Source organism: Nesoenas mayeri (assembly GCF_963082525.1).
Source record: "Nesoenas mayeri genome assembly, chromosome: 5".
In the NCBI taxonomy this organism is placed as follows: domain Eukaryota; kingdom Metazoa; phylum Chordata; class Aves; order Columbiformes; family Columbidae; genus Nesoenas; species Nesoenas mayeri.
This window is the reverse complement of record NC_137548.1, coordinates 60,580,145-60,607,232: the sequence shown is the minus strand read 5'-3', so window position 1 is coordinate 60,607,232 and position 27,088 is coordinate 60,580,145. Positions and strand designations below refer to the sequence as shown.

At 35.6% G+C, this 27,088-nt stretch overlaps 1 protein-coding gene across 1 annotated transcript in view; it reads left to right on the top strand.

Annotated features, from left to right (window-relative positions):
* The window catches only part of SPON1 (spondin 1), a gene marked incomplete at both ends in the record, with an annotated part of 189,209 nt that overhangs the window by 33,597 nt on the left and 128,524 nt on the right, over positions 1–27,088 (top strand). The window contains one exon of the mRNA XM_080345465.1: positions 4,308–4,441. Coding sequence (XP_080201591.1) covers positions 4,308–4,441 — 134 coding nt within the window. The remainder of the gene's footprint in view (positions 1–4,307; positions 4,442–27,088) is intronic.

Here is a 27,088-nt window from a genome sequence, read left to right as displayed (position 1 = left end):
CTAGATTAGTCCCTAAAGACTAAATATTATTATCATTATCTAAACCAAATGTTCTTTTTATAATGGGAAAGATTCCTCAAGGAGAAGATAGTTTTGCCACATTCTGGAAGTCAGACTCATTATTAGCTCTTCCAAAGAAGAAAACTGCCCACAGGAATGGTTATCGTGTGAACTTTTGTCTGTGTGGGTTGCCATTTATTTATTAACTCAGTTGTTCCAGTGGAACGCAGCTGTTTCAGTGGGTGGAAAGTGATGATGTGTCCACAGAATAAGAAATGGTGCTGAAGATACTAGCCAGTAGTTTAAACTAATGAAGTGGACACAAGCCAGTAGACGATTTATGTAACTTCATCTCCCTTTGTACTTTATACTAATTCCTTTCTTTATTGTGTATAGCCTTTTAACTTTTTTTTTTTTTTTCTTTTAATACTGGTATAAATTTAATGATAGAGAGGACAACTGCATGGCTTCATTTTTTTGACTAACGTTTTACAGAGATGAAAACCAGCCAGATCTATCACTCAGCATGAAACATTCCAATTCTGAGAAAAGAAAATCTCTTATTCATCTGTTTAACAGCTAAGCAGTTATTCAGTCCTGCTTTTCAGGAACACCCAAAACTTGTCCTCAAATTTGTCAATGTTTGGAATACACAAAGAATGCAGGACTGAGCCCAGAGCTGGTAAATTCTATCTTTTAATATCCTTACTTCCTTGTTTGTAGATTTACTCAAGTTCAGCCAAATTCTTCTTTCTGTGACACTTGTTCAAATCCAGGTTAACTCCAGAAGTCTTGTTCAGGATTTACACTAGTTCCCCATAAGGAATAAATTGGTCCAATAACACTACAATCATAATCGGGGAGGGTGTGTGTGTGTGTGGGGGGGTGGGTGTCATATAGAAATCCCCCCTCTGAGACCTCAGATTCTTCCACCAAGAGTTTATTTTAGTTTTTAAGTTTTTTGTCCTACTCATAGCTAATTTGCTGTCCCATTCCTGGAAATGTAAGGCTTCCCATTACAGATAACATGGGGTTTAAAAGCTATAACTTTGCAAATGCTATGTTTAAATCTGCATGCCTTTTTCCAGACAATTGCTTCCTTCATGCCTATGTGGTCTGACTTGATTGCAGAAGAAAGGTCAGGATTGTATTCTTTTTAGAGATTACTTTTTCCCTGCCCACCACTAAAGCTGGCCAGTGTGCTATTGCTTTCTCCTATATTATGTGTGAGTGCAATAATATCATCCACCGCCCTAAAAGATCATGTCATTTGGATTCCTGTTGTATAAGTAGTGAATATTTTCTATATCGCCCTTAAGAATTTTTATAAAATAAAATATAAACCCCTCATTTTTTCAACAAATATATTTGAGATGGGTTTATATTTGTCTGTAGTCCTAGAATCCAGTTAATTCTTCTGAGTTTTATAAAATATCTTAGAATAACTTTCTCTTTAATCCTCTCAGATCAACTGTCATTTGAGCTTTTTCAACTTGTTCAGGAGTTCTGTACTGTATTCAGTCAACATTAGGAGTCTTATTAAGAAAGTTTCTGTCTTATTTTTCTTCAAAGGAACCCCTTTTGAAGGATGTTATACTTTTACAGTCAAGTTTTCCCAGTAGATGCTGATTACCTAAGTCTTCTTGCTTTGCTGGTTAGTGATGCAGGAAATTGTGATGTAGCCTTGAGCTTCAACCGCTTCCTATTCTTCCAGGACTGTGTTTTAAAATGCAGCCAGAACTTTGAAATTCTTTTATTATAGGCATCTGTATTCCTTGAGAAAATTCATAACTTGCTAGGCTGCAGGAATTTGGTAGGCTATAGAAGTACAAAATATGTCTGCATTTCTGTGTTCATTTGTTGCTACTGGAAAAGGGCATGGATGTGCTCCAGCCTAATGGTTATCTAGACTTCAAACAACAAGGTTCTGGCTTTACAGTAGCAATAACTTTGCACAGTTGCTCATAACTCCTTCCTTAAGTATTAGTTATAGGATTCAGTTCCCTGTGATTTACTTAGCATGCAAATGCATCACAGATGGGTCCACAATGATGACTGCTGGAGGAATTATATTTGGACATATGAAAGCAGCGAAGTTCTTGTTAACAGAAAATAGCAACTCCAGACCTTGAGAACACAGGTTCATTTCCATTGGGCTTCTCAAGAAACATTCATTGATGAAGTGTGTGTCAGGTGAGCCAAACTAGATTTGGAAATACCAACATATGTGGAAGGTCCATTGATCACTGTTGAATAGCTTTTTTTTTCTTTTTTTCTGGTCAGTTTTATTTATACTTACCTATGATTACTTAATCTTTCTTGATCTGAACATATTTTTGAAGCTTTTAACCAAAGATGTGTGTTATGATACAACAGCAGCAGATTGCACCTGACAAGACAATATGAAGCTAGTTTAAATTGTACAGTAATTTTCAATATTTCTGGTTTTCTAGAAAAGCTGGCCTTTTTTAAGAACTTTCAGATGACCTCCTAGAAGCCCTTTTAATGGGAATTATCCTGCTTTTGTATAACATAAAATAGTATTCTTTTTTGTATGAGATAGTGTAAAGTCACCCATTCTTCACTCAAACCTTCCATCAAAATTGTGTTTTGACTGAGAATGGATTATTGTGAGATATGGATAGGGTCAATCGATATGGTCATGAATAACTGAGACCACCTTTCTGAGAGATGAGTAAACAGGTTTATTTCTTTATTTTACTGTTGTGGGAATAAGGCAGACAGAATAAATTCAGTTGATGGCCAAGGCAGAATTGTAGATTAGGGATTTCTTGATGATGGATTTAAGTTCATTAAATTGTATTGAGTAGAAGTAGAAATGGTGCAGTGCCTGCTTAAGCCTTCACTAGATCCCATGCTTCCCAATGCTTCATGTTAATTAAAATCTAGCAAAGCAGTAGCTGTATACATTGTGTTTGGTTACACGGATTCTATGAAGCGTTAAAAAAGTTGAAGAATATTAATGACTTTAGATTTAAAACTCATTAACCATTACCCTATTGACCAGCTAAATAGAGTTTCTCAGCAGTCCTCTGGGCCAGTGCCCTTCATTCTATCATGGAAAACCAGAAATGTTTGTTGGCTGAGGTACAAATGTTTGGGAATGCTGACAGTATCATTGGATGAGACAATGTGGGTGCCTGGTCACTAAAGATGATCTGGTTAATCTATAGATTTGTCACTTTTTCAGAATATAAAATAGTATTTTTTGTCAAAATACTTGTTTAAAGGTATATTTACTGGTAGAAGATTTTTTTTTTTTTTTTTTTTTAATTACAATCTGGTAAAACTGTGTGTCTTGTTTAGAACCAGAACTCTGAAAAAGCTCATTCAGCATTGTGTTATCAATTGGCAAATACAGCTTCTTTCTCAAAATGGTAAGGTTTGTAATTCCTTGCTTGAATCTTGACCCAATGTAGTGTGAATTTTGTCTTCATTGAATGGAAACGGATCACTGACTAATTTTGAAGAGAAATTTTGCAATACCACAGCATTGCCTTTTTCAAAATAAAACGTAGCAGCTTCTGGTGAATTGTATTTAACATCTGATGAACAAAAGACTTAAGGTATAATCTATGAAGTACATACATAGCAAGAAAGCTATTTTGTCGCAGACACCTTTGACTAAAATCCTTAGAACAACATCAGTTCCAAATCAGTCTCTCTGGTTTTGTGTTGACTTATATCCCTTAAACCTTTCTGTTAAACATCAATCAATAAAAAAAGTAAAAATGTCTTCCGATTGGACTAAATAATGGTCTCCGGATGATAGATTATTATGACTCACGTATTACCTCTTTTGGCCTAGAGATTCTTTTGATGCCTGAAGAATAATACTGCTTAAACAAAGGCTGGTTTAAAAAGCAAACAAAAAATAAACAAACTGAAACCCCTTCTTCTCTAGTATGTTCCATCTGTTCCAACCAGTTACCATAATATTAAAAAAAAGGAAGGAAATTTTGCATGTTTTATTATTTTCAGTTCGTTAACATTTACAGGAAGCTGCAGTAATTGGGTTCTGCAAAAACAGTTATTTGCAGCCACTCTCAGAACGGACTAACTTCTGTTCACCTAGAACTGAATTGTTTTTCTGTCTTTGTTTTGTAGGCTTTTTGTTTTCATTTCGGTGAGTGATCTGCATGTTATAAATTATTTTACCAAAGTAGTGCTGAGCTAAACAGAGAGGATTTATAAATAATCTCGCTGAAGGAAAACATAAACTGACAAAACATATTCAAGAGACATTGTCTTTATCTTTTCACATTCTTCTTTTTATATTTCCTTAGATCATAGATGAAGAAGAAACACAGTTCATGAGTAATTGTCCTGTTGCTGTCACTGAGAGCACACCCAGAAGACGGACACGCATTCAAGTGTTTTGGACGGCTCCTCCTACTGGTACAGGCTGTGTAATTCTGAAGTAAGTGTGTTAAAGCATATTAAACTAACCATTAAAGTAAAATTCATTTAATAATAAGTCTAATATTTATTTGATGAAGAGCCATGGAAGTTTTCTGATGCTTTTTTCTCCTCTGCCATGCTTCACCAAGGATAGGTCTGCTCACACTGTTAAATGTTAGTAACTTAAAGCCGAAGTGTTCAAAAGTTACTCCAAGCTTTCGTGAATGATGGAACTGGTAACCCTAATTCTAACTTTTTGAGATCACAATTGCATCCATCTGGTTGAGATTTGGATAAAAACCATGATCTTAGTTGAGATTAATAATGGGAATTTTCTGATCTATTTTTTTAGAGGTGAATGCATTCATTCTGGAGCTGGTGATCTTTTAGTTATGTTCTCCTATTGAGTCACCATCCCTGGAGATGCTTAAAAGATGCATACATGAGGTTCTTAGGGACATGGTTTAGAGGTGGATTTGGTAGCGCTAGTTCAGTGGTTGGACTTAATGAACTTAAAGGCCTTTTCTGACCAAAATGATTCTATGTTTCTATTATTTCTACAGTCTGTTTCTAAAGCATGTGTGTTCATGCTTTTAAGCAATAGACAAAGGTAAGATTACATAGGTGCACTTTACTTTAGGGCCACTCATTCATCTGTAGAAACCTGAAGTCACTTGTTACTATGAAAAATATCAGAACAAACTGCCAGAGAAATGCCCTGTCTCCTAAGATTTTACTTGTCATATTTAATAGGACAGATTGGTCAAATGTGCATGGACAGTTGAAATTTCTTTACTTGCTTTGAATCTGTGTCTCGGATAAGCATTTTCAATCGCTAAGATGTGTCCTGCAGCAGGTCAAAGAATTTCAAAGAGTCTTATCAGTATTGGGGATACCTTTAGAGACACAAAACACCTTTAGGCTTTTAAAGGAGATGCTAGCAACAAAGGCTAGGCTGAAGGTAGTCCATACCAGTTCAGGAAAAAGTGTCGTTAAAATTGCAACTGGTTTCTGGACAGGCTGCAAAACTGCCACCAGCAAAACTGGTCCCCAGCTGCCCGGCCCTTACCCTGTGCTTCACTTCCTTCTCATTGTGCTGGTTGGCACAAGAGCTTGAACACCCTCTTCTTCCACATCTTGGGGGTGATCTTGCCCCAACCCTGACTCTGGCCGTGGAACAGACTCAAAGCTCTGGCATGTGCTTCTACCTGCTGCCTCTCAATACCAGTGAAATAATTTTAAGATCCTCTGTTTTAACCTGTACTGAAGCAGTTCAAGAATACAATTACAGTATTTTCATAAGCTCGGGACAGAAAAGTGTACATCGGACTGCAGGAAAACTGTGAAGCCCGCTGCTTGCTGGATGCCCAGACAGATTGTGTGTTAAGGTTTATATATGAAACTTTTCAGTAAGCAATCAAGAAGGTTCTTTCAGTGTTGCTGAGCTGTTTATCAGTAAAGCTATTTGCTTTTCCCTCAGGACTGCCTCCTTTTTAGTTGTATAACAAATATTGCTGTAGACACTTGCTACTTCAGTAGTGTAATAATAAGGCAACGATGTTTTATACATCCTTTTAAAGAAACAAGATTTAAACTTTAATCCAATAACGATACACAAAAATGCAAGTTGTTGGATTTTTTTTTCCATTACTGTCCTGAGTAAAATTGCCATTATTAAAAAAAAAAAAAAAAAAAAAAATGAGCCAAGACCTATACTTTTCTCACTGAAACTTAAACATCTGTGGCTGAAGTTGGTTCAGGGGTTCTGCCTGGGTCTTATCTGCAAAGGAATGTAGTAAAGCTCCACCAGCTGCAGGAACCTTAAAAATGTTTCTTCTCTCTTCCCTCTGCTGGTTGAGTCATGTTGCATGTTTGACACTCAGATTTTTACACTGTGAAATACTTGCATTATTGAAGTGTTTATTTGCTGCTGGAAGTGAGAGGATGTTGTTAGGTACTTTCCAGTAAAAATTGTGAAAGATCCAGGCTTGCTCCCAATGGTTGCTTTATTGACCTCAGAGGGTAAGTAACTGCTCCATTCCTGAGGACATTTCAAAGAAAGAATGAAACAGTCGCCATCATTACCAGTTGCTGATGCCAGAAATTAACATCAAAATGTGGCATTTGTTTGTGCTGCAGTGCAGTCCTCTGTCACACCATACACAGCAATCACTGATGTGGTTTTGGCATTAACAACATTTGCATTTTTTCTTTTGTATGTAAAGCTTTGACCACATTTGAATTAGAGTTTATGGTCAGCATTCTTTATAAATCTTTATGGCCAAGCTCCCATAAAATAGCATAGAAATGTTGGGTGCAATTTTCAAAATTATTGTGTCATTTGTGAGAGCTTTAATAGTATAATAAAAAAATAAAGTCTAAAAGCAGTTATTATAAGTGCAAACTCATCATGGAAAATTTCTGAAATGTTGAACTTCAGAGGAAACTAAAGCCGTTGGTATTTTTCTTTTTTTTCTATGTATGAAGGAATGCAAATAGTTTATTTATTATTTTTTATCAATACATATCTGTTTCAGTCTTTGGAGACTATCTGATCATTTTCTTTTAGAATTTCCAAAACAGAATGGCAGTGGTTTTGAGCCTGTTCTGAAACATAAGGGTATACTTCTTTTCATTATGTCCTGGTCTACTGACTTCAATATATAGAAAAGTCAAATATAGTCACAAAGTAAACTTAGCTGATGCATAAAAACTTAATATAGTTTTAGTGCCAAATACTGGGATGTTTTAGATTTATAATAGTATAATTAAATATAGAGACTTCCAGGAAGTTTTTGTTGGACTAGTACGGATGTTTGGGAACCCTTTTTTTAATTATTGAAGTCTGCTATCTTTGATAGAAACACTTGATTACCCTCATTTGGCTAGTAGTCTTCTTATTGCTTTCTAGGCATCTTGCATGTGATCAGTTTGGTTGTGACAAGCATAAAGTGGCACAGACAAATGGTAATCTGTAGTTCCCAGCTTCAGTAAAGGATGCTAAATCTTTTGGCATGAGCACGTATGTGTGTAATGCTAGCTTCCTGGGTGGCTGCAAAATACGAAGTTTAGGAGAATTAACATACATCTCAATTTGACTTATCACTACTTTGCTTTCTAAAACATCTCTTTTTGTGTGAAAATTTAGAATTGGGTGAAAGGAAAAAAAAAGAGGAAGATGGATTAACATACGATGTTGCACTGTAGTTGCTTAGTCAAGAAATCCATTCTCTTCATTCCCCGTAAGTGATGACAGTGAAATAGCCTAAAGGTTTGAATCCTTACAGACTCTTTTTTGAAGCTACCAACGTACAGGAAGTACATTAGGATGCCAACAAAAGCTGAGGCTTTGTTTGCCCAAGCATTTAAGCCCGTGCTTGAGTCTCATTGAAGACACGAGACAGAAGATTTGCTTAAACATTACACATCGCTTGGGAGACCCTCGAGCTTTAAGCCCTTTTTCTACCAGTCTGTAATGCATGCTAGGAACACTGTCCAGCTAAATCCAAATATACAGAGGTACGGATTCCAGCTTACCAGCTCCTAAAATGATTTCTGCAGATGGATGAGAAGGAAAAACAGCCCATCACTTTGGGGATGGCCCCATACACTGCAAGACAATTCTAAGCACCTTCATTTTTAAGATGATGTAATGGAAATGGAAGGTGTCATTGGCTCTCAGATTGTGTAGTCAGCCCCATCACACCACTAGGTACTTGAATAGAAAATTTTGCTGTGTGGAACAAAGTTATTCTGAAAAGGTAAATCAACAGAATGTATTCAGATCTTACTTAACAATAAGGATTCATTTGGCTGTGTGAGCACTTGTGCCAGTTTCTGAAGCTACCCAAATACCAGCATGAGCGGGAAAGTGCTTACATCAATGTCTGTCTTGCTTCTGTGGTTAAAGATGTCTATTTGAACCATTCTAAGCTGTCACACTGTGTGTAGTCTACTTATTTTTGTATTCACAATGCAGAATTTAGTCCTTCTATCCCTATTTACTTTCCCTTGTGATTGGTCAGACATTAGGGTGCCATGTGGCAATATGGGAGGACCAGATAATTTCCTTTCTCTTTTGATAGAAGTTTGTGTTCCAATGCTTATTTACTAGATTTCTGGGCTTTTTGGAATGCATTTGCTTTCTAGCATCTTTGAAAACATACTGTTAAAACTTTGATGAGAGATATTTATAATTTTTATGCAATGTGGAAGTTATATAAAACCTAATTATCTTATAGACAATTGAGCAGTGGCAGAGCCTGGCAGTATTTATATTATCACATAGAAATTTTTAGGTGTTTAAACCCTGATTTGGTTTAGGTGTTTAAACCCTGATTTTGGCTAATATTCTTAGACTGCCTAATGCTGTAAAAAAAAAAAAACAAAACCAAAACAAAACCCCACAAAACTAATGGGACATTTATCTAGTTTAACAAGAAAAGTCTTAAATATGGATTTAAATCAGTGATTTACACCATTGACCAAAAAAAGGGAATAAATGTTTATTAAAAGTTTCTTAGGAGTGATAGTGGTTAGTTGTATTCCTCAAGATAAAATGTCTCAGTTCAGCATGGTACTGAACAGGTAGGTAGAGGTCTGTATAATTGATGGAAAATATAGAACAAAAAAGTCTTCTGCAAGTACTTTCAGAATTCTGTAATATCAAAAAAGAGTGAAGAAAATTTTGTACATTGTCTTAGCTTCTCATATATTAAAATTTCATGGTAGGGAAAATCTTGTTAATATCCAAATTGATTAAATCTGTCAGCTGGTGTAGATCTCATGAAGAGTCAAGAATTGCTAGATGGTAATTATCTTTTCCTCCTTTAGCATTTGGTGATTTTTCACTGAGTCTGAGATTAATTGTTAATGTAGTAAACGATGGCCACATGCAGATAAGTTATATTCAATTTACCATCTAGAAAAGAAACCACAGTTCTCTGATTGGCTCATGCAATAATTGAGTTTTCAGGCAACAGATGTGACTTGTATGGTAAATGTAACAAACTTTCTTGCTGACAAGTTATTTACTTCTGCTATACATATCATGCTTAAACAACCAACAAATTAATATCCAGTATCTATAATAGTTTTTATTTGTCATAATGTCTCTGTTGTTTGTTTCTGGAAATGTTTTCTGAGTCATCTCTAGGGAATTTTTTTATAATTTTTGAGGAAAAGTGAGAAACTAATTATTTTTCTGCATATAATTATATTCATTATTTTAATTACATTGGGTTTTGTTTGTATGTCGTAAAAGGAATGTGCTGGTTTTAGTGGAAGTGAGTTAGCTTTATTTGTGCAGTTAGAAATTCTTCTCTTTCCTAGTTAGCACAGTTATTATTTGGATTTAGTTTGAGAACAAGAATATAACACCCTGGGATGGAATTAATGTTTTTCTCCTAGTAAATTTCCAGTGGTTTTGAGCTGAAACAAAGGTAATGTAAGAACTTGCTTTTATCTTAATTGTTGTCCAGGAGCCGAGATCTCTCTGGGCTCGCTGCCTTCAAGTGTGAGGCAGCTGGGAAGGAGGATATGGAGGGGACAGACCTTGATGGACGTCCAGACTGATCAATAAGAATATTCCATCTCATCAGCGTCACGCTTTCTTTTCAATGAGAGCTGGGTTTTCTGACTGGGGAGACTCATTCTGGTTCTTCTCCATTTGGGTTGTTTTCATTCAGGAGTTTCTTTTAGTTTGCCCTTTTGACATCCTGCCATTTGCAGAGGCCTCTGGGCCTTTCTGCATTTTTGGCTTTTTCCCTCTTCCTCTCTGTCCCTGGGATCAGGTGTTTGGGACCAGGACACTTTCTATCTTCTTGGGACTGACAGCTCAGCATGAACAGAGTTCATGAGGAATTTCATTGACTATCTTTTATTTTATATTCCATTTTATATATACTAATAGTAGTAGTATATTAGTACCATTTTGTTATTTTATTAAACTCTTTTAATCTCAGTCCATGAGTTTCTCCCTTCTCTTTTGGTTCTCCCCCCTATTTGGGGGTGTGTAGGGTGGAGTGAGCAAGCAGCTATTGTGGTTTTGATTGCTAGCTGGGGTTAAAACGTCACAAAGATGTTAGAGGAATTTTAAAGAATTGCAGTTTTACAAATAAAAACTATATTAATGCATACTTGATATACCAAATATGTTAAAATCTTTTAGGTAGTTGTGCTACAGTAGCAAACATAGGTATTGTACCTATGAGGACAAATTCAATACTAGTCCACTGTTTCCAGCCTCTGTGTAGATTCTGATTGTCCTCTTGCTTTTGAATCTTCAAAGCTCCGAGGGCAAATGAACTCCGACTAGAGCTTTTTGAACATGTACTTTTTGATTTCTTGTAACTTCAAGTGTAATATTAATTCAGGTCACTTGGCATCTCACTCTGAGTAAACACTACACTGAAATGTGATGTTGGAAAGACTAAAAGAAGAACCAAATGGAAAGGAAACAAATGTCACAAAACCCCATGAGTTCATAACTACATATACTTAGTGAAAATGTCTTGATATGCAGCCAAATATCTTCTCTACACTCAAAACTCATGATGAGTTCCAACCAGAGAATTCTTGGGCCAGAAACAGAGCACAAGGCATCTGGATAATGAAACCCACAAAATGCAAGAGCAGCTCTGTGGTGTGTAAATTATTATATGACCAACTCAATAACACTGTGTTAAGAAAAGCATTTATCAGAAATGCCACATTGAAATGGTCAGAATGAAATGCATTTCAGAATTAATCTCCCTTGCTAAAAATGTTGATATTATGATTCCCTATCACAAAAACAAGCTGCATAAATTTACTTCCACCAGAGAAGTTCCAGTTGTCAATGAACTGCAGAGTGAATCTGTGTCAGGCAGACTCCTTTAAGTGGGTGAAAGCAACAGTGCTTCCAAAATTATTGCTGCAGTCATATAAAAGGAACATTTGATAGGTGATCACAGAGTTGAACTTAAAAAAAAAGAAAAGAAAAAAAAGATGATGCATTGTTACAGCTGGCAAATTTCTGTGTTACTTTTCAGACTTTTTCCAAATTCTTTGTCAGTATCTACAAGGTGGCAGAAGGAGAAGTGGGGCAAGGTTTTAAGTTATTTACAGTCCTAGACTTGGGTGATTACACAGTACAAGTAGATTCTTTGCTACTCTCTGCTGCTTGTACCAGTAAAACATTTTCTTTTCTTTGCTAGGCTGTACTTACCCCTATATGTTCAATTTTCCTTGATTTGTTGGGATACTTACCTGAGTAGTACATAGCTCAAGTCTTTTTCTAATATGCTTAATTGGGTGTTTCTTCAAATACATTATATGGGATGTATTCTTTAAATGCATCCTGTTTGTTAGAAAATGTGAAATATGATGATTTTACATGTTCATTTAGGATTGCTGAATACTTGTGGGTTTTATTTTCTGAAATAAGAGATAAGTGGATTTGTACTTATTGAAAAATCACTGATCAGTTTGAAGCTGATGATCTACTAGTAAATAGTTAAAGAGCTGTGAGGAGTTTGCTATAAAATTATGCCTCTAAATATTCAAGTGTAAAAACAAATAACAAACCCCCACTTGTTTGAATTGGATATTAACCTTTATTGAGCCTTTTCCATTTATCCTTTCAGTCTCCCTGTGTGATTGTCCAGACACTCACATGTCAACAATTTTACATGACTGTTTATATATAATACTAATTCTGGGGCAATTGAGGATGATTCTAAAGCTTTCCATTATTTCTAAATATAGCGACCAAGGAAAAACAGAGATCAATCTGCCTTCCTTGCTTTGCAGGAGCTCTCAGTAACAGTTATATGTTGTTTATGGAATGATAGAAGATAACAGTTCTCATGTTATAAATAGCTATATTGATTTTACCAGTAGAAATGATGAATCTTCTGCATGCAGAGAAATTATCAAGATTTCTGTACTAGTAGTTTAAAAACCATAAATCTGTATCTTTCAGTTAACCAAAAGAAAGCTTCTGAACTTTATTTTTGAATAGAGATAATAGCAGTACAGCTTAATATGTCTTAGTGTGTAGCTTTGTGTATTTCTACACAGCTAAGATAGCAATCTAAGATATTTCTATACACTCTAACCATCCTTAGAACAAAATACAACCTTTGATATATAGAAAATTTACTAATTTTCCATAAGTGATTCTTTGGACCTGCTTTCACTTTTCCCCATTCTTCACTTTAAGGAGTAACAGAATTGTGCTCAGCTTTAAATGATTTGGGTTCATTTCTATCTTTCACACTAGGTTATCATATGCAGCTCAAATAATTTTTCAATATCTCTGTTTTCTCAAAGGCAACTAGAGGCCACTGCAAGATAAAGAAGATTATATGTTAGTAGTATTGAACTATTCTAATTCTTAAAAATAATTTAAATGTTCTCATCATCCAGCTACGCAGCTTTTTTTTTGTTTTTCCTAGTGTGACTAACTTACAACCCTATATTTTATTTTCTGGGCAAAGCACTCAAAGAGTTTGCTTGTATTAAGAAGGAAGAGCAACCTTCTTCATTTCTATACAGCTTCTACATTTATAGCAGCTCTAATATTAGATTGTAAAAACGCGTATTTGCATTTTAATATATACGGTAGCAGCTCCATGGATCTGCACTTAGACACATGTACCTTTAAAACAGAAATATCTTTCTCACAGATTTAATGTTCAGAACTTTACAATGAGAGCACATGAATTTGGAAAGTCTTGTAAATGGATTTTCTAATAATGTTGTGTTCTAATTTTTTTTACAGCAAAATTAATATAGTAATTCTATAAAATCTAGCTAGATTCATTCATATGTAATTTTGTTTGCAAAGGCATAGTGTTACAAAGCAGCTTAATGCTTTTGCTACCAAAAGAGAGATTAATTCCTTGAAGAGTGCAAAACAAAAGAAAAAGGGATAGGGAGGGAAGGAGTAAGGAGAAGATGACGGTCTTTCTTCTAGTGGTAAGCAGAATATAGTTTTGGGTTTATTATGAAAGATAATATTTCACACTGTACCTTTAAAATGTCTACAATAATTTCATAATAAAAAAATCAAGGTTATGGCACATTTTCTGGTAAATGGAAGTCACGTGCAATTGCTCTCATTGGCCCACATGGTTACTATTTTGCACTTTGTAAAAAATATGTCCTTTCCTGTGCGGTGGTGTAGGAATGCAGGCATTAGGAAACTGCAACATACTTTATGATAAGACACTGATATTAGTTCTCTCTTTGATCATCATGTTTTATTCAGACTTTCCAGGGCAATAGTGCAATTAAGATTAATCGCTAAGGTTAACGGTTGACGCAAACTCAAATACAAAACTGATAAGAAGTCAATTATATTCTCATTTGATACTCGGCAAAGATATATGGGATATTTAAAAATTTTGATTTTGTTTCTTAAGAATTATACATGCCAACTTTATTGGTCCTCCTAGATTCTCAATGCTGTTTTAAAGATACTTTCTATGTGTTTAAACTGTGCATTTGGAAATATCATATGAAGTAGCGAGTCAGGTGCAGTGCTTTCTAGTAATTCTACTTTCTGATCCTAAACTTAAAGATGTAGGAAAGCCATAGCAAGTGACTTTGAAATTCCCAATTCTTTTACTGTCTGAGAACAATATGACAGTAGGATGAACTATGATTGACTTGCCCTTGTCCACCTCGGTTCTTCTTGAAGGTGGAGCTTTGGCCATCCCCATAAGGAAGTGGGGCCAATACTTACTTATTGCTACTGTTTTGCTAAAAAGATTCCTCTGATGCCCATTATTCTCAGTTGCTGTAACCATCTTTCCAACCCCTGTCTTCATTCTCCTTTTCTCTAGGCTACTCAGCCCTTGCTCCTTCAATCTTTTTCCCCTTCTAAAGATCTGATTGTTCTCGTTAGTCTTGCCTGAACTTTCTACAAATGATCCATATCTTTGAATTGTGCTACCCCAAACTGGGCATTATGATCCTACAAATGCCTTACATGGCTCCAAATGGTCTTAGAGAATGTGCTTCCACTAGTAGTGTTTGCTGTTTTCCATAAGAGAACAACATTTACTTGTGTTCATCTACTGATCCACTAGACTTCTGTCATCCTGCTATCAAATACTTCTCTCACTGTCTTTTCCATTTGTCTTTGTGCAAATAATTACACTTATCTCAAACTAGGACTTTGTGTTTAGTGTTATCTAATGACTGATTTCTGCAAATTTATGAACTGTTTAACATTTTAAGCAACTGCACCGTTGGTACTGTCTGCAGTCAGTAACTTGTTCTCTATTCCATCATTCAAGTTATTAATGAAAATATTGATGTATGCATAACAGCACTGAACTTGAAACTCTTCAGTGAGTTCCAGCTGGGTCCTAAACTTACAAAAAAGCAAATTGATTTGATTTAAATGTATAAATATTGCTGTCTAAGAAATCCTGCCATCTAATTCTGATGTAATTAATATGTAAACATTTTAAATAACTATTTGAAAAACTCTACTACTTCGATGTATCTGTGTACTTACAGATCTGAAAAGATGAAAAATCAAGAAAATATTTTTATTCAATAGTATTTTTTTAATGACAAAATTAGTGCTGGAGAAGGATAAAACCTGAAAGAATTATTACATTAACTCTGATTTCTTTCTGTCTAAGTCTTTAGTAGAGTCTGGATTTTTGTAAATTTTAAGTAGTGGGATGGGATAAAAAATAAAAAAAGCCCCCATAATTTTCTTGTTGTTTGTTTGTAAATGAAAATCATTGTTAATTTAGAAGCTCAACAGCTGTAGAACATTTGCCATTCAGCAGCAGCTGTCTGGAGCACTCCAGTTTATTTTACAAACAGATGTTTAATTTTACTTCAATGCCATTGTCAAATTTTGAGGCAAAACAAATAGAGGAAAGGAATAGAAATAATCCTAATAGTCATAATTTGATTTCCTTTCAAAACATAAAGCAGAATAACTATCAATGACATGAAAAGTGTTTTCCGTTTTTATTACTGAATTGTTTAAATCAGTTCTTTTATAACTGCATGAACAGAAATTAAGCTTTCTCAGCGCATAGTAATTCATGTTAAGCAAGTGATTTGTCTTATGTCAGGAACTGAAGGTGCTATTTTAATATAGTATGCTACATTTTAAAATTATGTATTTTATTTATGAATCAAAATGTCATATTATTTCTACAGTTTACAGATAAAGGGTTTTTTTTCTCTGTGTTAAAACCAGGCTGCCAGTGGGCCCACTATCACACAAACATATTGTTTATTGTAGTATAATAGCTTTTGGATTTCACATGAACAAAAGTGAAGGGCAAATTCAGTCCAGAAATGATGAAATGAGATAATGAAAAAGCTAAGTAATATAACATGGTTCATTTTAGTAACCAATGATTTAATCCAGTATGTGCCCAGTGTCTAGGAATCTTTAATATAAAGTGCTGTTAGAACATCTTGGCAAGATCCTCTGTTATTCAAAATCTCTATATACCCAGATGAAAGAGTTGAAGTTAGCAGAGTATGGTATCAATCCTTACAGCACTTTGGCAATTCTTAGATGTTACAAAGTCTAATTGAAATTAGCCATAAACATGGCAAGTCTTACTGGTCATTTGCTTCTTCATAAAGCAATCTGTTCAGGTATTTCAAGACTATGTGTTTCTATGAGGGTATATAAGTAAGCCTGAAGTTAAATTTAAAAAGCTATAATGGTTGTGCCAATTTGTATGAAATTTTCTATGTTAGCAAAATCCTTCTGGCATGCTGAGTTCAGTATTTACTGAGTTGTCTGCATGCACACAACAATCTAGAAAAGCTCTGCATAACACCTTTTACAGTTATATTTTCAAGCACAGCTATATTTCATTATGAAAGGCAAATGCTTGAATTAACAAAGTGTCAGATTCTGCCATCCTTATTTATATTGAATAGTATTTAAATTCTCATGTGGATTTAAATATAATAAGTGGAGACTGTCTAAGAGTGACGTATTATATAAATAAGCATATCAGAACCTGAACAACACATTTATGTTGATACCTTTTTTTTTCCACATATGAAGCAACACACAACATTTTTTTTGCTCCAAAGAGCAGCTACATGTATTATTGCAATTCTTTAGAAATTATGAAAGACAAAAACTCCTAGAAAAGTAATTGCTCTTTGTGTAAACTGACTCTTTTTGTCTTTCTACTTACCTGCTTTGACAAATTTTGGAAGGGATTTGTGAAAGTCTTGACATATTAAATTTAACAAACAATTGGGTGGGCTATTTCTTTTCCTTGCAGCAATTAGGCATCAACTTTTTCTATCTTTTCTACTTCATTAGGTATGCATTAAGTATCTTTGCTATTTGGACAGCAGTAGTCTGAATGCTTTTTGCACTGCTTTCCTGAAGAAATGGATTTGTTGCTCATTCAGTTCATTGCTTCAACAGAATGTAGTTTAAAGTCTTGCAATGCAGCAGAAAGCACTTTTGATTTCTATAATGGTTTCTGGGTTTTCATTTGCTGCAGCTTGCAGACACAGGGACCTGTGTCTAGAGGAGGATTCAGCTCTGTTCGTTAGAAGGATAATGAGCTTGATGCTCCTCACTGCACAGACAGTGTGTGTAGCCTGGTGATACCCTTAATATGTACCAAAAACCCATTTAAATTCTACAGATTACCAATCATAATGTTTCTTCCCATAGATTTCTCTGAAAATATGCTTATTCCATACATAGAAAAAAAAAGTGTGTTCTCTCACGCTGCAATTGGCTTGCAGTTGTTTGCTGAAGTAAATATATGATGAGACAAGGAACTTTCATATACAAAAATATAAAAATGTTCAACACTGCTGAGATGATGCCTTATATTGAGGTACAACCATTTCATGGCAGTTCATAAAGAAATTGTCTTGTTCATCAGAGTTAATTTAGATAACAAACACAAATGAATATGCATTTATCTATTTTTTCTGAATAACTTATGGACAAAGCATTGTCTTTTATATAGTGAAGAAAAATAAAAAGCTCTTCATTCTTGCCAGTTTTATGGTAGTAGTTTGTACTTCTGACACACACAGTTCTACTCACAAAATACTAAATTTGTTCAGGCAAGTAAATAAAGTAAAGCTAAACTCATGAAGAAAAGACAAATTTCACAGATACTCAGATATGTGTTTTCTGCATTGTCTTTATCAGCAAACCACTTGGCTTAGCAAGAATAAAGTTTCATGTTCTGCCCTTATAATTTTCTATTTTTCCAGTGGCTACTCATGCATCAGCAGTAGTTCAGGCTGTGGTTCTCTTCTGATTAGGTGAAACTGAAGTTGGTAATTGATTTCAGCAGAAGGTCGGTCAGTTCTCAATAGTGTCATCTCGCAATCAACAGCAGCAGAAGATTGCAGGGCACATCTAGGTTTTCAAAATACCCTGAATATCAGTGTAGTTGATAATTATATGGTTTTAATTTTCAAAGCGTACATTTTTTCTGTCTCTTGTTCTGTGTAAATGTTTGGTGGGAGCAAAAGACTGCCCGCTGTAAAAGACAAAATCAGATAGGTATACCTTATGGTTTTGTCTTGTAGATCAGGTGACTTGTTTTCCTTCTTGCTTCAGTTTAAAAATCTAAACCAACTATTTGAAAAGTTTAAATTATACTGCTTGGGTGTCAATCTCAAAAACATAATTGATTCACCTATTTTCCATATGCATCTGAAAGAGCACACCTGCTTGTCTGCAATGCCTGACCCCTTGCTCCTTTTCCTCCTGTATCTCAGTTATCCACATTAAAACATCTGCCTCTCAGAGTTTCTAATGAAGTTAAGAATCTAATCAACTGCATTTTTGTTCCAAATGAAACCTGGTAGGGCTGGATTCCAGTTCCTAGCCTATGCCTGTGTCTCAAAGCTGCCAGGATGAAGGGTAATTTATCATCTTAATCCTTTCCATTACTACTTACTACTGTTCTCAATTCTCCTTTAATAGTTCTATTCATGTGCTCTCCTTGTCTTGGTGATTGAGGGAGATACAGACTGTGTAGCTTTTGCTTAATCCCTGATCTTTTGAGCATAGTTGTAATCACTTCCTCCATGGAATGATGACCTTTATCTGGGTCAACAAGACTTCAGGAGCCCCACAGAGGCAAAGGCTTCTTGATACTGCTGGTTTTTTTTTTTTCCCTCTCCCTGCTGCTATATGTTGTTTTATAGAAAAGGCTTCAAACCACCTTGAGCAGGAATCAGTCACTACTTCCAAGGAATTTCATTACTACAGCCTGTTTTGAGGAGCTAAGGTATATAATTTATACAATCTATATGCAACATCCACAGTCTGCCAACCTGGTGCTGCAGCAAAGAGATATAACTAGACTTTGCTCTTGCCCTTCCTAGGCACATCTCTGGCATTTTTTGATCCATTTCCTAACACCTGTTTCTGTACCTTTCAACATTGCTATTTCCTTGATGCTAAGAGTATTTTTCTTATTTTTTCTGAAGCTCGTTTAACAATTCTTCTTTCTTCATTTGCTTTCTTGTTGTTTTTGTTTCTGCTGTGCTCTCGTAAGAGCTATTACTGTCTGCTTCGTATGTCCCAAGTCATCTGCCACTTTAGTTGCTGAATCTACCTTTTTCTTCTGTTCAGCTTCGTACTTGTTATTTCTTTGAGCCTTCAGGTGCCTAATTCATAACTGATTCCCGTGGCAATTCCTGTGCTTATAAATCTCTTCTGCACCAATCCTTATTCAAAAATAGCTCTGTTGCCCATCCTTTATCTTCTCCTAATACGGTCAAACATGCAACATTGTGTTTCCCTTCACACAATAATCTGAATCAGATAAAATCACAATTGACCCAGCCTTTTGTTGTCTTTAAACTTCAAGGATTACTGTAGTCTGCTGAGCTGTCCTGTTTAGAGTGTTCTGTTCTGTGTTGTCCCATTCAGGTTCACCATTCCACCTGGGCACCATTTCCATCAATATACTCTGAAATTCCACTAGTGAACCAAAGGTGATTTGTGCCATAACGTTGTACTGAAATCCTTCAAACTCTTCCTCAGTCCCATATGTAGGTGTTGTTTGTAAATGATGGGGCATTGACCTTCTGTTCCTGTATTGATTAGGGCACCATAAAGGAGAGCATGTTACTGCAGGTTTCTGAGCCTAATCTGTGGTTTGTCAATATTAATGTCCACATAGCAATAGAAATATTGGAAGCTCTGTGCTTCCTGTCAGTTCTCCTGGCAGAGTAGACTTTAAAGGAGACATTTTATTTGCATCACGAGAGGGGCAGTACATGTGAATATTTCATTTTTGTATTGTCTAAGCAGCTGTTAAGCATACCCAAGCATGAACTGAAGAGCACAGCTCTGGTATTGATATTTTTATGTATTCGTAGGTTACTGGGGCCAGCTTGGTTTTTTGATCTATTGTAGCAAAGCTGTTACCAGTGCTACTGGTGTGGTAGCTAATCAGACACAAGAAATTTGTATTGTATTGTATTTGGCATTTTTAGGGCTGAAGCAGGGAGAGTAAACACAGGCTCACTGCCATTGCATTCTCTAAAAAATCTATGTACTGAAGTTTTGCAGTGATGTTTGCTACAAATCTTTACTGAAACTTATTTTTGCAACCAGAGTAATTGTATGAACTAGAGATGCTACCTGAACACTTTCCTCAGACACAAACTTGCTGCGGCAGGTGTTGAACAGAGAGTAAGAAAAGCTTGGTGAGAACCTCTCTAATGATGTAGAATAACTTCATGGATTAATTTGATAATTCTTTGATAATTATGTGTTGCATCAGCAGGGTGGTCTTTCAACTGTTTTGCAAATACAATTTGAATGTGCCTTCTTCCCATATAATCTCCCTTTAGAATAAGGAAAGTGGAAAAGTAACAGACTCAACCCTTTTATCTTTATTGGTCCTTTCTTTTCTTTCCTTTCACTTTTCTGCACTCGCACCTTTCAGTGTAAACAACCAGTAGCTACTGGCATTAGCTGTCTGAATGTTCAGTAGGTTGCAGTCAGAAGAAGCTCCTAGAAGAGATTCAGTTGCTACAGGTATTAATTCTTGAAAGCTGAAACGTGTCTTAGCTGCGCTAAGGAAATAGCAAGTCTTGTCTTCTGATGGTTCCAGGTCCAGTGGATTGCGGTGTCAGACTTAACCTCAAATACTAAAGGTATTTAATAAAAGTTAAACACCCTTAGTCAAATACATTCATAATATTAAGGTCTCTTTTAAGAAGTAATATTAAGCATTTTAATATCAAATCAAGTTAGCTTAGTGTCAGTGGGTGTTAATTTGTTCTGTCGCCCATTATGGCTCTATAACCTTCAGGCTCCTGTCAACTGAAATGAGCTGAAGATTTTTCTGGATGGGAAAACATCAAATGCTTTATTTTAATTTGGATTCTTGCCACTGAATACCCAGTAATCAGTATTTACAAGTGGGTGGACCTGGTTAGAATGTTGCGCTTGACATACAATTTTTGTCTGTACAAGCAAATAATTTACTCATTAAAATATAACTTCAGTATATTAGTAGCTGACACCTCTTCCAAAACAATAGTTGGAGAATGACAGCTCTACTCCTTCTGGTTTTATCTGCAAATTTGCTTACTTCCTTCCCAAATGTCCCAAGAATATTAAAAATTTATAACAATTTTTCTGAATTTTTGGGGAACTTTTTCAGACTTCATTAACCAAGTACTCATACTGATGTCTAACCTTTACTTATTTTGCTTTTATAATATGATATACAAAAAAGCGTTGTGTTTTGTGTTTGGTTTTTTTTTTTTTAACCCCCAACCTGGAGTGAGGAAAGGCAGTTCAAGAGGGAGGGAAATATATGTTGGGTATAGAGATTAAAAGAAATATTGTAGAAGGGCAAGTATGTTTTTTACTGTGTCATGGCTGTCCACACTTGCTGTGCAATAATGGCAAAATCAACAGAAGTCAAGTAGTGACAGCAGGGAACTTGAGGACTGGTGAAGAGTAGGACATGTGGGAGGGTTTGAAATGTGACCTTTGCCTGTGTAGTTTGTTTTCTGCTGCATCCTGGCACAGAAGGTAAAGCAGGCTGTTGAACATAAAAATGGGGTCATGGCTGCCTGTTCCTTTTCTTGCTTCTCCTGAACACTCAGAGGAATCAAGTCTTTGAGTTCCCTGTGCAAGTAGGTGAGTGTTGTACAGGTTGCACAGACCTTTTAAGCAGCAACAAAATAGTGGTTGGCAAGTTCATTTTTTTCATTTTGATTTTAGGATTTGTAAGTTAATACACAGGTCCTTTGCATTGGTTAGCGCAATGAATATAGCGATCGGGTAATGTGACTTTGGGCTCACTAGTTTGATAAAAACTACACTCCCACATTGGATAAATTGCTTCCATCTACTATACAAAACCAGTACTTGGAATAGCAAGATTAATCTATCCTCCAGCCCTCCTCACTTTTCTCTACAGTGTAATTTATATTGCTTAGTTTTTAAATTCAAGGAGATGGTACTTGCTAAAAAAATGGTGGCTAGGAAAATACCTGGTGAATAGCATTTGCCTTAAGGCAATGTGAAATTTTCTCAAGAGTTCTAGACAAATGTATTCTTTCATCTTTTTTGCCTTTGGTGGGTTTTTTGGGCTTTTTTTTTGCTTTTTTTTTTTTTTTTCCTTTAGCAAGTAATAGGTGTAGTGTACATGTCAGAAATGATTTTGTCAGTATGAGTTTTTATCCTGAAGATTTTAGATTTAATATTTATGTCTTGTGACCATTCAAGCAAAGAACAGAGAGATTTTCTGAGGACAAATACAAGATAGCAGCATATATAATTGTGTTTTCCCTTAGAGCTTTTTGTTGTATTATATATGATGGCAAAATCAGTCAGTGAGCTCCTGTATATGCGTGTGATGGTAGACCCTAGTATGATATGAAGGACAACCAAAAGGATTTTGAAGCAAATTTGTAAGACAAGTTTAAAGTACTTTGCTCTTGCTGTGAGGTTTCTCTCAATTGTATTTTCTGATGGTATGAGTGAAATGTTGAAAAATAAAACTGAAGAAGGATATTCTGTTGTATAAGTATGCATTGATTTTTTTTTTTCATGGTTTTATTTATTTTTTTTTTAAGTGAGCAGCTTTTATTGTTTTTCGTCTGACTAATCTATTAGAGAAAAGGCACTCGTCCTGTGCAGGGATGTAAATGTTGGATTATAGCAACACTGATAAACTCCACATTAATATGACTTTTATCCAACATCAAATATCATATCTAGTTGGTTTGCCTAAACTAGGTTAGCAACGTACTTAAACAAATGAACAAAACCAACAAAATTACAACAAGCAGCGGAATCACCATCCGTGAAGGAGTTTAAAAGGTGTTTAGATGAGGTTCTCGGGGACAAGGGTTAGTGCCAGTGTTAGGTTATGGTTGGACTTGATGATCCTGAGGGTCTCTTCCAACTGAAATGATTCTGTGATTCTAAAAAACACACTGTGTTAACTCCTAAGTTAGGCATTAAGAAATAAATAATTTCATGCAAGATTTCAATTGTACCAACTCTTGTCAGTGATGGCTGATGACAAAATGAGATTCTGGTGTATATAGAGCTTGTTCTTTGATGAGGCTGAGCACAGTTTCAGAGTTGAAAGTGATTTTGGAGAATGTAGTTGTCAAATACCCTACCAGTATAAAAGTTGCTGGGCATCTAATGGCTAAAGGGTGTTACTTTCAGAGGAATTTTATTTTTTTAATGATTTTTTTTTAATAAAAGTCTCCTAAATATTAGAAAGAGAAGTAAATGTTGTTGGTAAAATTCTGCGAGTTTGCACATTTCCTGACCTTGTTAGTCCTTGCCAGAAATGTAGTGTTATTTTTTTTCTAAGACAACACAGCAGGTAATACAATGAGAATGTCCTAGAGAATGCTTTAGAATTACAAAATGCACAAGTACCAACAAAATTACTGTAGATACAAATACATGGTTTTCACCCCACTTTCTGGGGCTAAGGTAAATGGTACATTTAGAAATTATTTCTCTCCAAAAGATAACAAAACCAAAAAAGTAGAAGAACTTAACATCCTGTTAAGTATAATTGTTCTCTGTAACTTTCTGGGGTGAAAAACAACTTATAATAATGTAATTAAATCAGTAAGGCATGGAATAATTAAGGAAAATAATTTGGATAGCTGAAGGGCAAGACAAAGTTAACCCATAAGTAATACACAACAGAAAAAGTCTCTTATCTGAAATCCAGTAATTTATTTCTCAATATGAAGGTAAAACTTAGGGTATCCTCACCAGCTCTGGCAAAAACTGTTTTATTTTAATGTAACTCTAATATTGTACTTAATAGTTTTGATATAAGCTTAAAAAATGTCATAGGAACAATTCTTATAGAGCCTCCTCCTTACTACTTTTGTCACATCATTACACCCACAGAGAAAATTTAAAATAAGAATATTTCTGTTGATGCTGGGATTTGACAAAAAGAGTAAGGAAAATGATCTAAAGGTGGTTCTATGGAAGAAATTAAAAAAAAAACAAACCAAACCCCTGTGTTTCTGGTTGTACTTGGAACATTCCCAAGGCTGCTCTGAATTTTTATGGTTTATGGCATTTCGTGTTTGTTAATATCCCAAATGCAATTTATGTGAATTTGGTAGAGCTTTTCACAGCAGGGTGGTACAGTCAGTGTGCAATTGTGCTGAAGAGGGACCTTCTTATTGCAGGGAAATCTTTCAGGGCAGGTCTCACTCCCCTCATGCTCTGATGTGGTCTGACCAAATGGAGACAGGACAGAGACTCTGACCTGCTTGTAGCCAACCTACAGCGTTCCAAAGCAGTGCTGTTGAAACAAATACTACAGAAATTGCTAGATATTCTTTAATTTTGCTGAGAGAACTACAAACCAGAAATAATAAGTAACACATTTAGGAGGTTATTGTGAGATTTGTTAGTTTGTTTTGTGTGAGGGGTTTTGTTTGTTTGTTTTTATGAACAGGTGTTGATACATGTATATATGCCTGTACCATATAATTATGCACCTTAGTTTGGTGATGAAAAAGCTTTAACACAAACCCAGAAGTATCACTTTGAAGAAAAAGGGAAACAAACAGATTTTTTTTTTTGAGCCATATCTCTTACCTTTTTCTTTTTATTCCATGATATGCTGGCAAAGAGAGAATCAAGTCAATTAAAGATCCACTTAAGTATGTTAACATTTAGAGGAAAACAATCAGATCTCCCCTCCCATAAAGTCCAGACAGCACTGGATGTTGGACGTGGTGGGAAGGATTTATGCAGACTCAGCAGATATATACCTTGTATAAATTCTTAAGAGCTTTCTTACCTCTCTATAAAAGTTAGACATTCCATTTTTAAGCTGTTTTTCTACTCCTCAAAACTGAAGGAAAGTGTATTTATTTCAAATCATAACTTTTATAGAGGCATTAAAAATATGTCAAAAAATAAATAATAAGGCAACAAAAAATAGTGATCAAAACCAGGTAAATACACTGGTCAGATGCTTTTGACTCTCTTCAGTCTAGAAGCTAATTATTAAAACAACATTTTAAAATTAATTTAATATTGTTTCTCTGTGAGAATTTGTAAAGTTGTGTGCCTGCTTTTGATATTTAAGCAGCCATCTAATATGCCAATCTGGTTCCACTTGGAATCAGTAATAAAACTTCCATTTAGGTTATTGGCTCCATGTATAATTTCAGACACAGCTGAAGAGACAATGACTCAGAAAGCTGTGAAGCTTTTGTTGTTAGAAAAGCAACTGTTCCCTTGACATTTCACAGTGACAAGCTAACTGCAGGAATGAAAAAAAAAGTACACTTCAGGCTTCAAACTATCTTTCTACATTTTATTTCTAAAATAACTGCTTCTCAAATTAAATACTCATCATATCTTTGCTATCTGCAGATTTGGGAACTCCTTTATCAAGCAGCTGGTTCCTTGTTTGGATTTTCTAAGTTTTTGGTTTTGTTATTGTTTTGTTTGGCTTGAGGTTTTTTATTTGCTTATTTGGGGTGGGGTTGTGTTTGGTTTTGGTTTTGTTTTTTTGAGTAAGCTTTGGGGAACCTGCTCTTCAAAATGATATTTAAAGCACAGGATCATAGAACAATTTAGCTTAGAAGGGACCTCTGGAAGTCATTTAGTCTACCTGTCTGCTTGAAGTATGTGTTGTTAGGTCAGGTAGGTTGAGTTTGTTAGTAAGACCTGGGTCTGACCAAGTTTTGAGTATTTCCAGGGGTGGAGACTGCACAAACTGTTTAGGCAAGCTGTTCCAGTGTTTGATCACTTTGACCATCCTTGTGGTGAGAAATATTTTCATTGTACTTGTATGACATTTCCTGTGTCCTCATTTTGTTGCTTTGCATCCTGCGACCATGCATTTCTGAGAAGCAACTGGTTGTACCTCTTCTATATCTTTCCAATAAGTAGTTGAAGACAGCAAGCAGTAAGATTCTTCCTTTTTCTCAGCCTTTACTTAGACATCATGGACTGTAATCCTCTTGATGGCCCTTCACTGGACTTTCTGTAGTAATGCAATGTCTTTCTTTAACTAAGCAGCCCCAAACTGACTGTAATACTCTAGATGTGGTTTCACAAGTACTAAATGGAGGGGAAGAAATCATGTTGCTTGACCAGGTTGCTATGCTTTTGCTGAAATCACCCAAAAGTCTGGTGGCTCCCTCAGTGGCAATGGCATGCTGCTTGGGTCATGGTCTGCTTGTCTACCAGGACCCCCAAGGCCTTGTCTGCAAAGCTGCTCTCTGGCTAACAGATGCCCAGTACTGTTGTAACTGCATTATTCTATTCTATATGCAAGACTTTCCCTTTGACTTTTCATGAGGTTCATGCAAACTCATTTCTCAAGTCTGTTGGGAATCTGCCCACCCAAATAGTAGCCTTACCCTCCAGCATGTCAGCTGCTCCCCCAGTTTAGTATCACCTGCAAACTTATTGAGATTGCATTCCATTCCCTCATCCAGGACATCAATGAAGATGCTATTGACCCTAATATCAGTCCTGGAAAATGGCTGCTGGTAACTAGCCAGTGTATAAGAATTTAGAGTCTTGACAATATTTGAAATGTGATGATGCATATACATTTCAGTTCAGATTGGTGATACTTTGCATTTTATGAATAAATCAACCGACATGACTGTTTTTCAGTTTTACAGTACAGTGTTTGAAAACAATGATTGATGGTATATAAAAAATTGTATATGTTTCATTGAGTCCGTGTGAACGTATTGGTTCTCAATTGCAGTGTAGCATCCAAAAAGTCTTTAAAGTTGTCTTTGATTTTCAACCTGAAGGCTGGAAAAAGGGAGCATGTCATTGCCACAGGCTGGCCATTGGACTCATAGTCTTGCTAGCAGTTGTTTTAGTGGTTGTTTGTTTTCTTTTTTTTCCACTTGTTTCTTGTTAGAAACCCTGAAAAAGATTTCTCAGAAAGTTTCCATTCTACTTCTCACATGCTTGGTCAGTGTATTCTGGCACCGTTTGAATTGTCCCACAACAGTCCTCATATTAATTAAAGGAAGATTTAACTAACTCTAGGTTTCATTCACTGTTACTTGCTACAGGCTCATATTTATCCCTACTGTAAACATTCCCTTATAAAAATGAGGTCTAGAAGTTCCCCTTCACCAAATACTGACAGACCATGCCCATGCTTTTTGTAAAAGTCAGCCG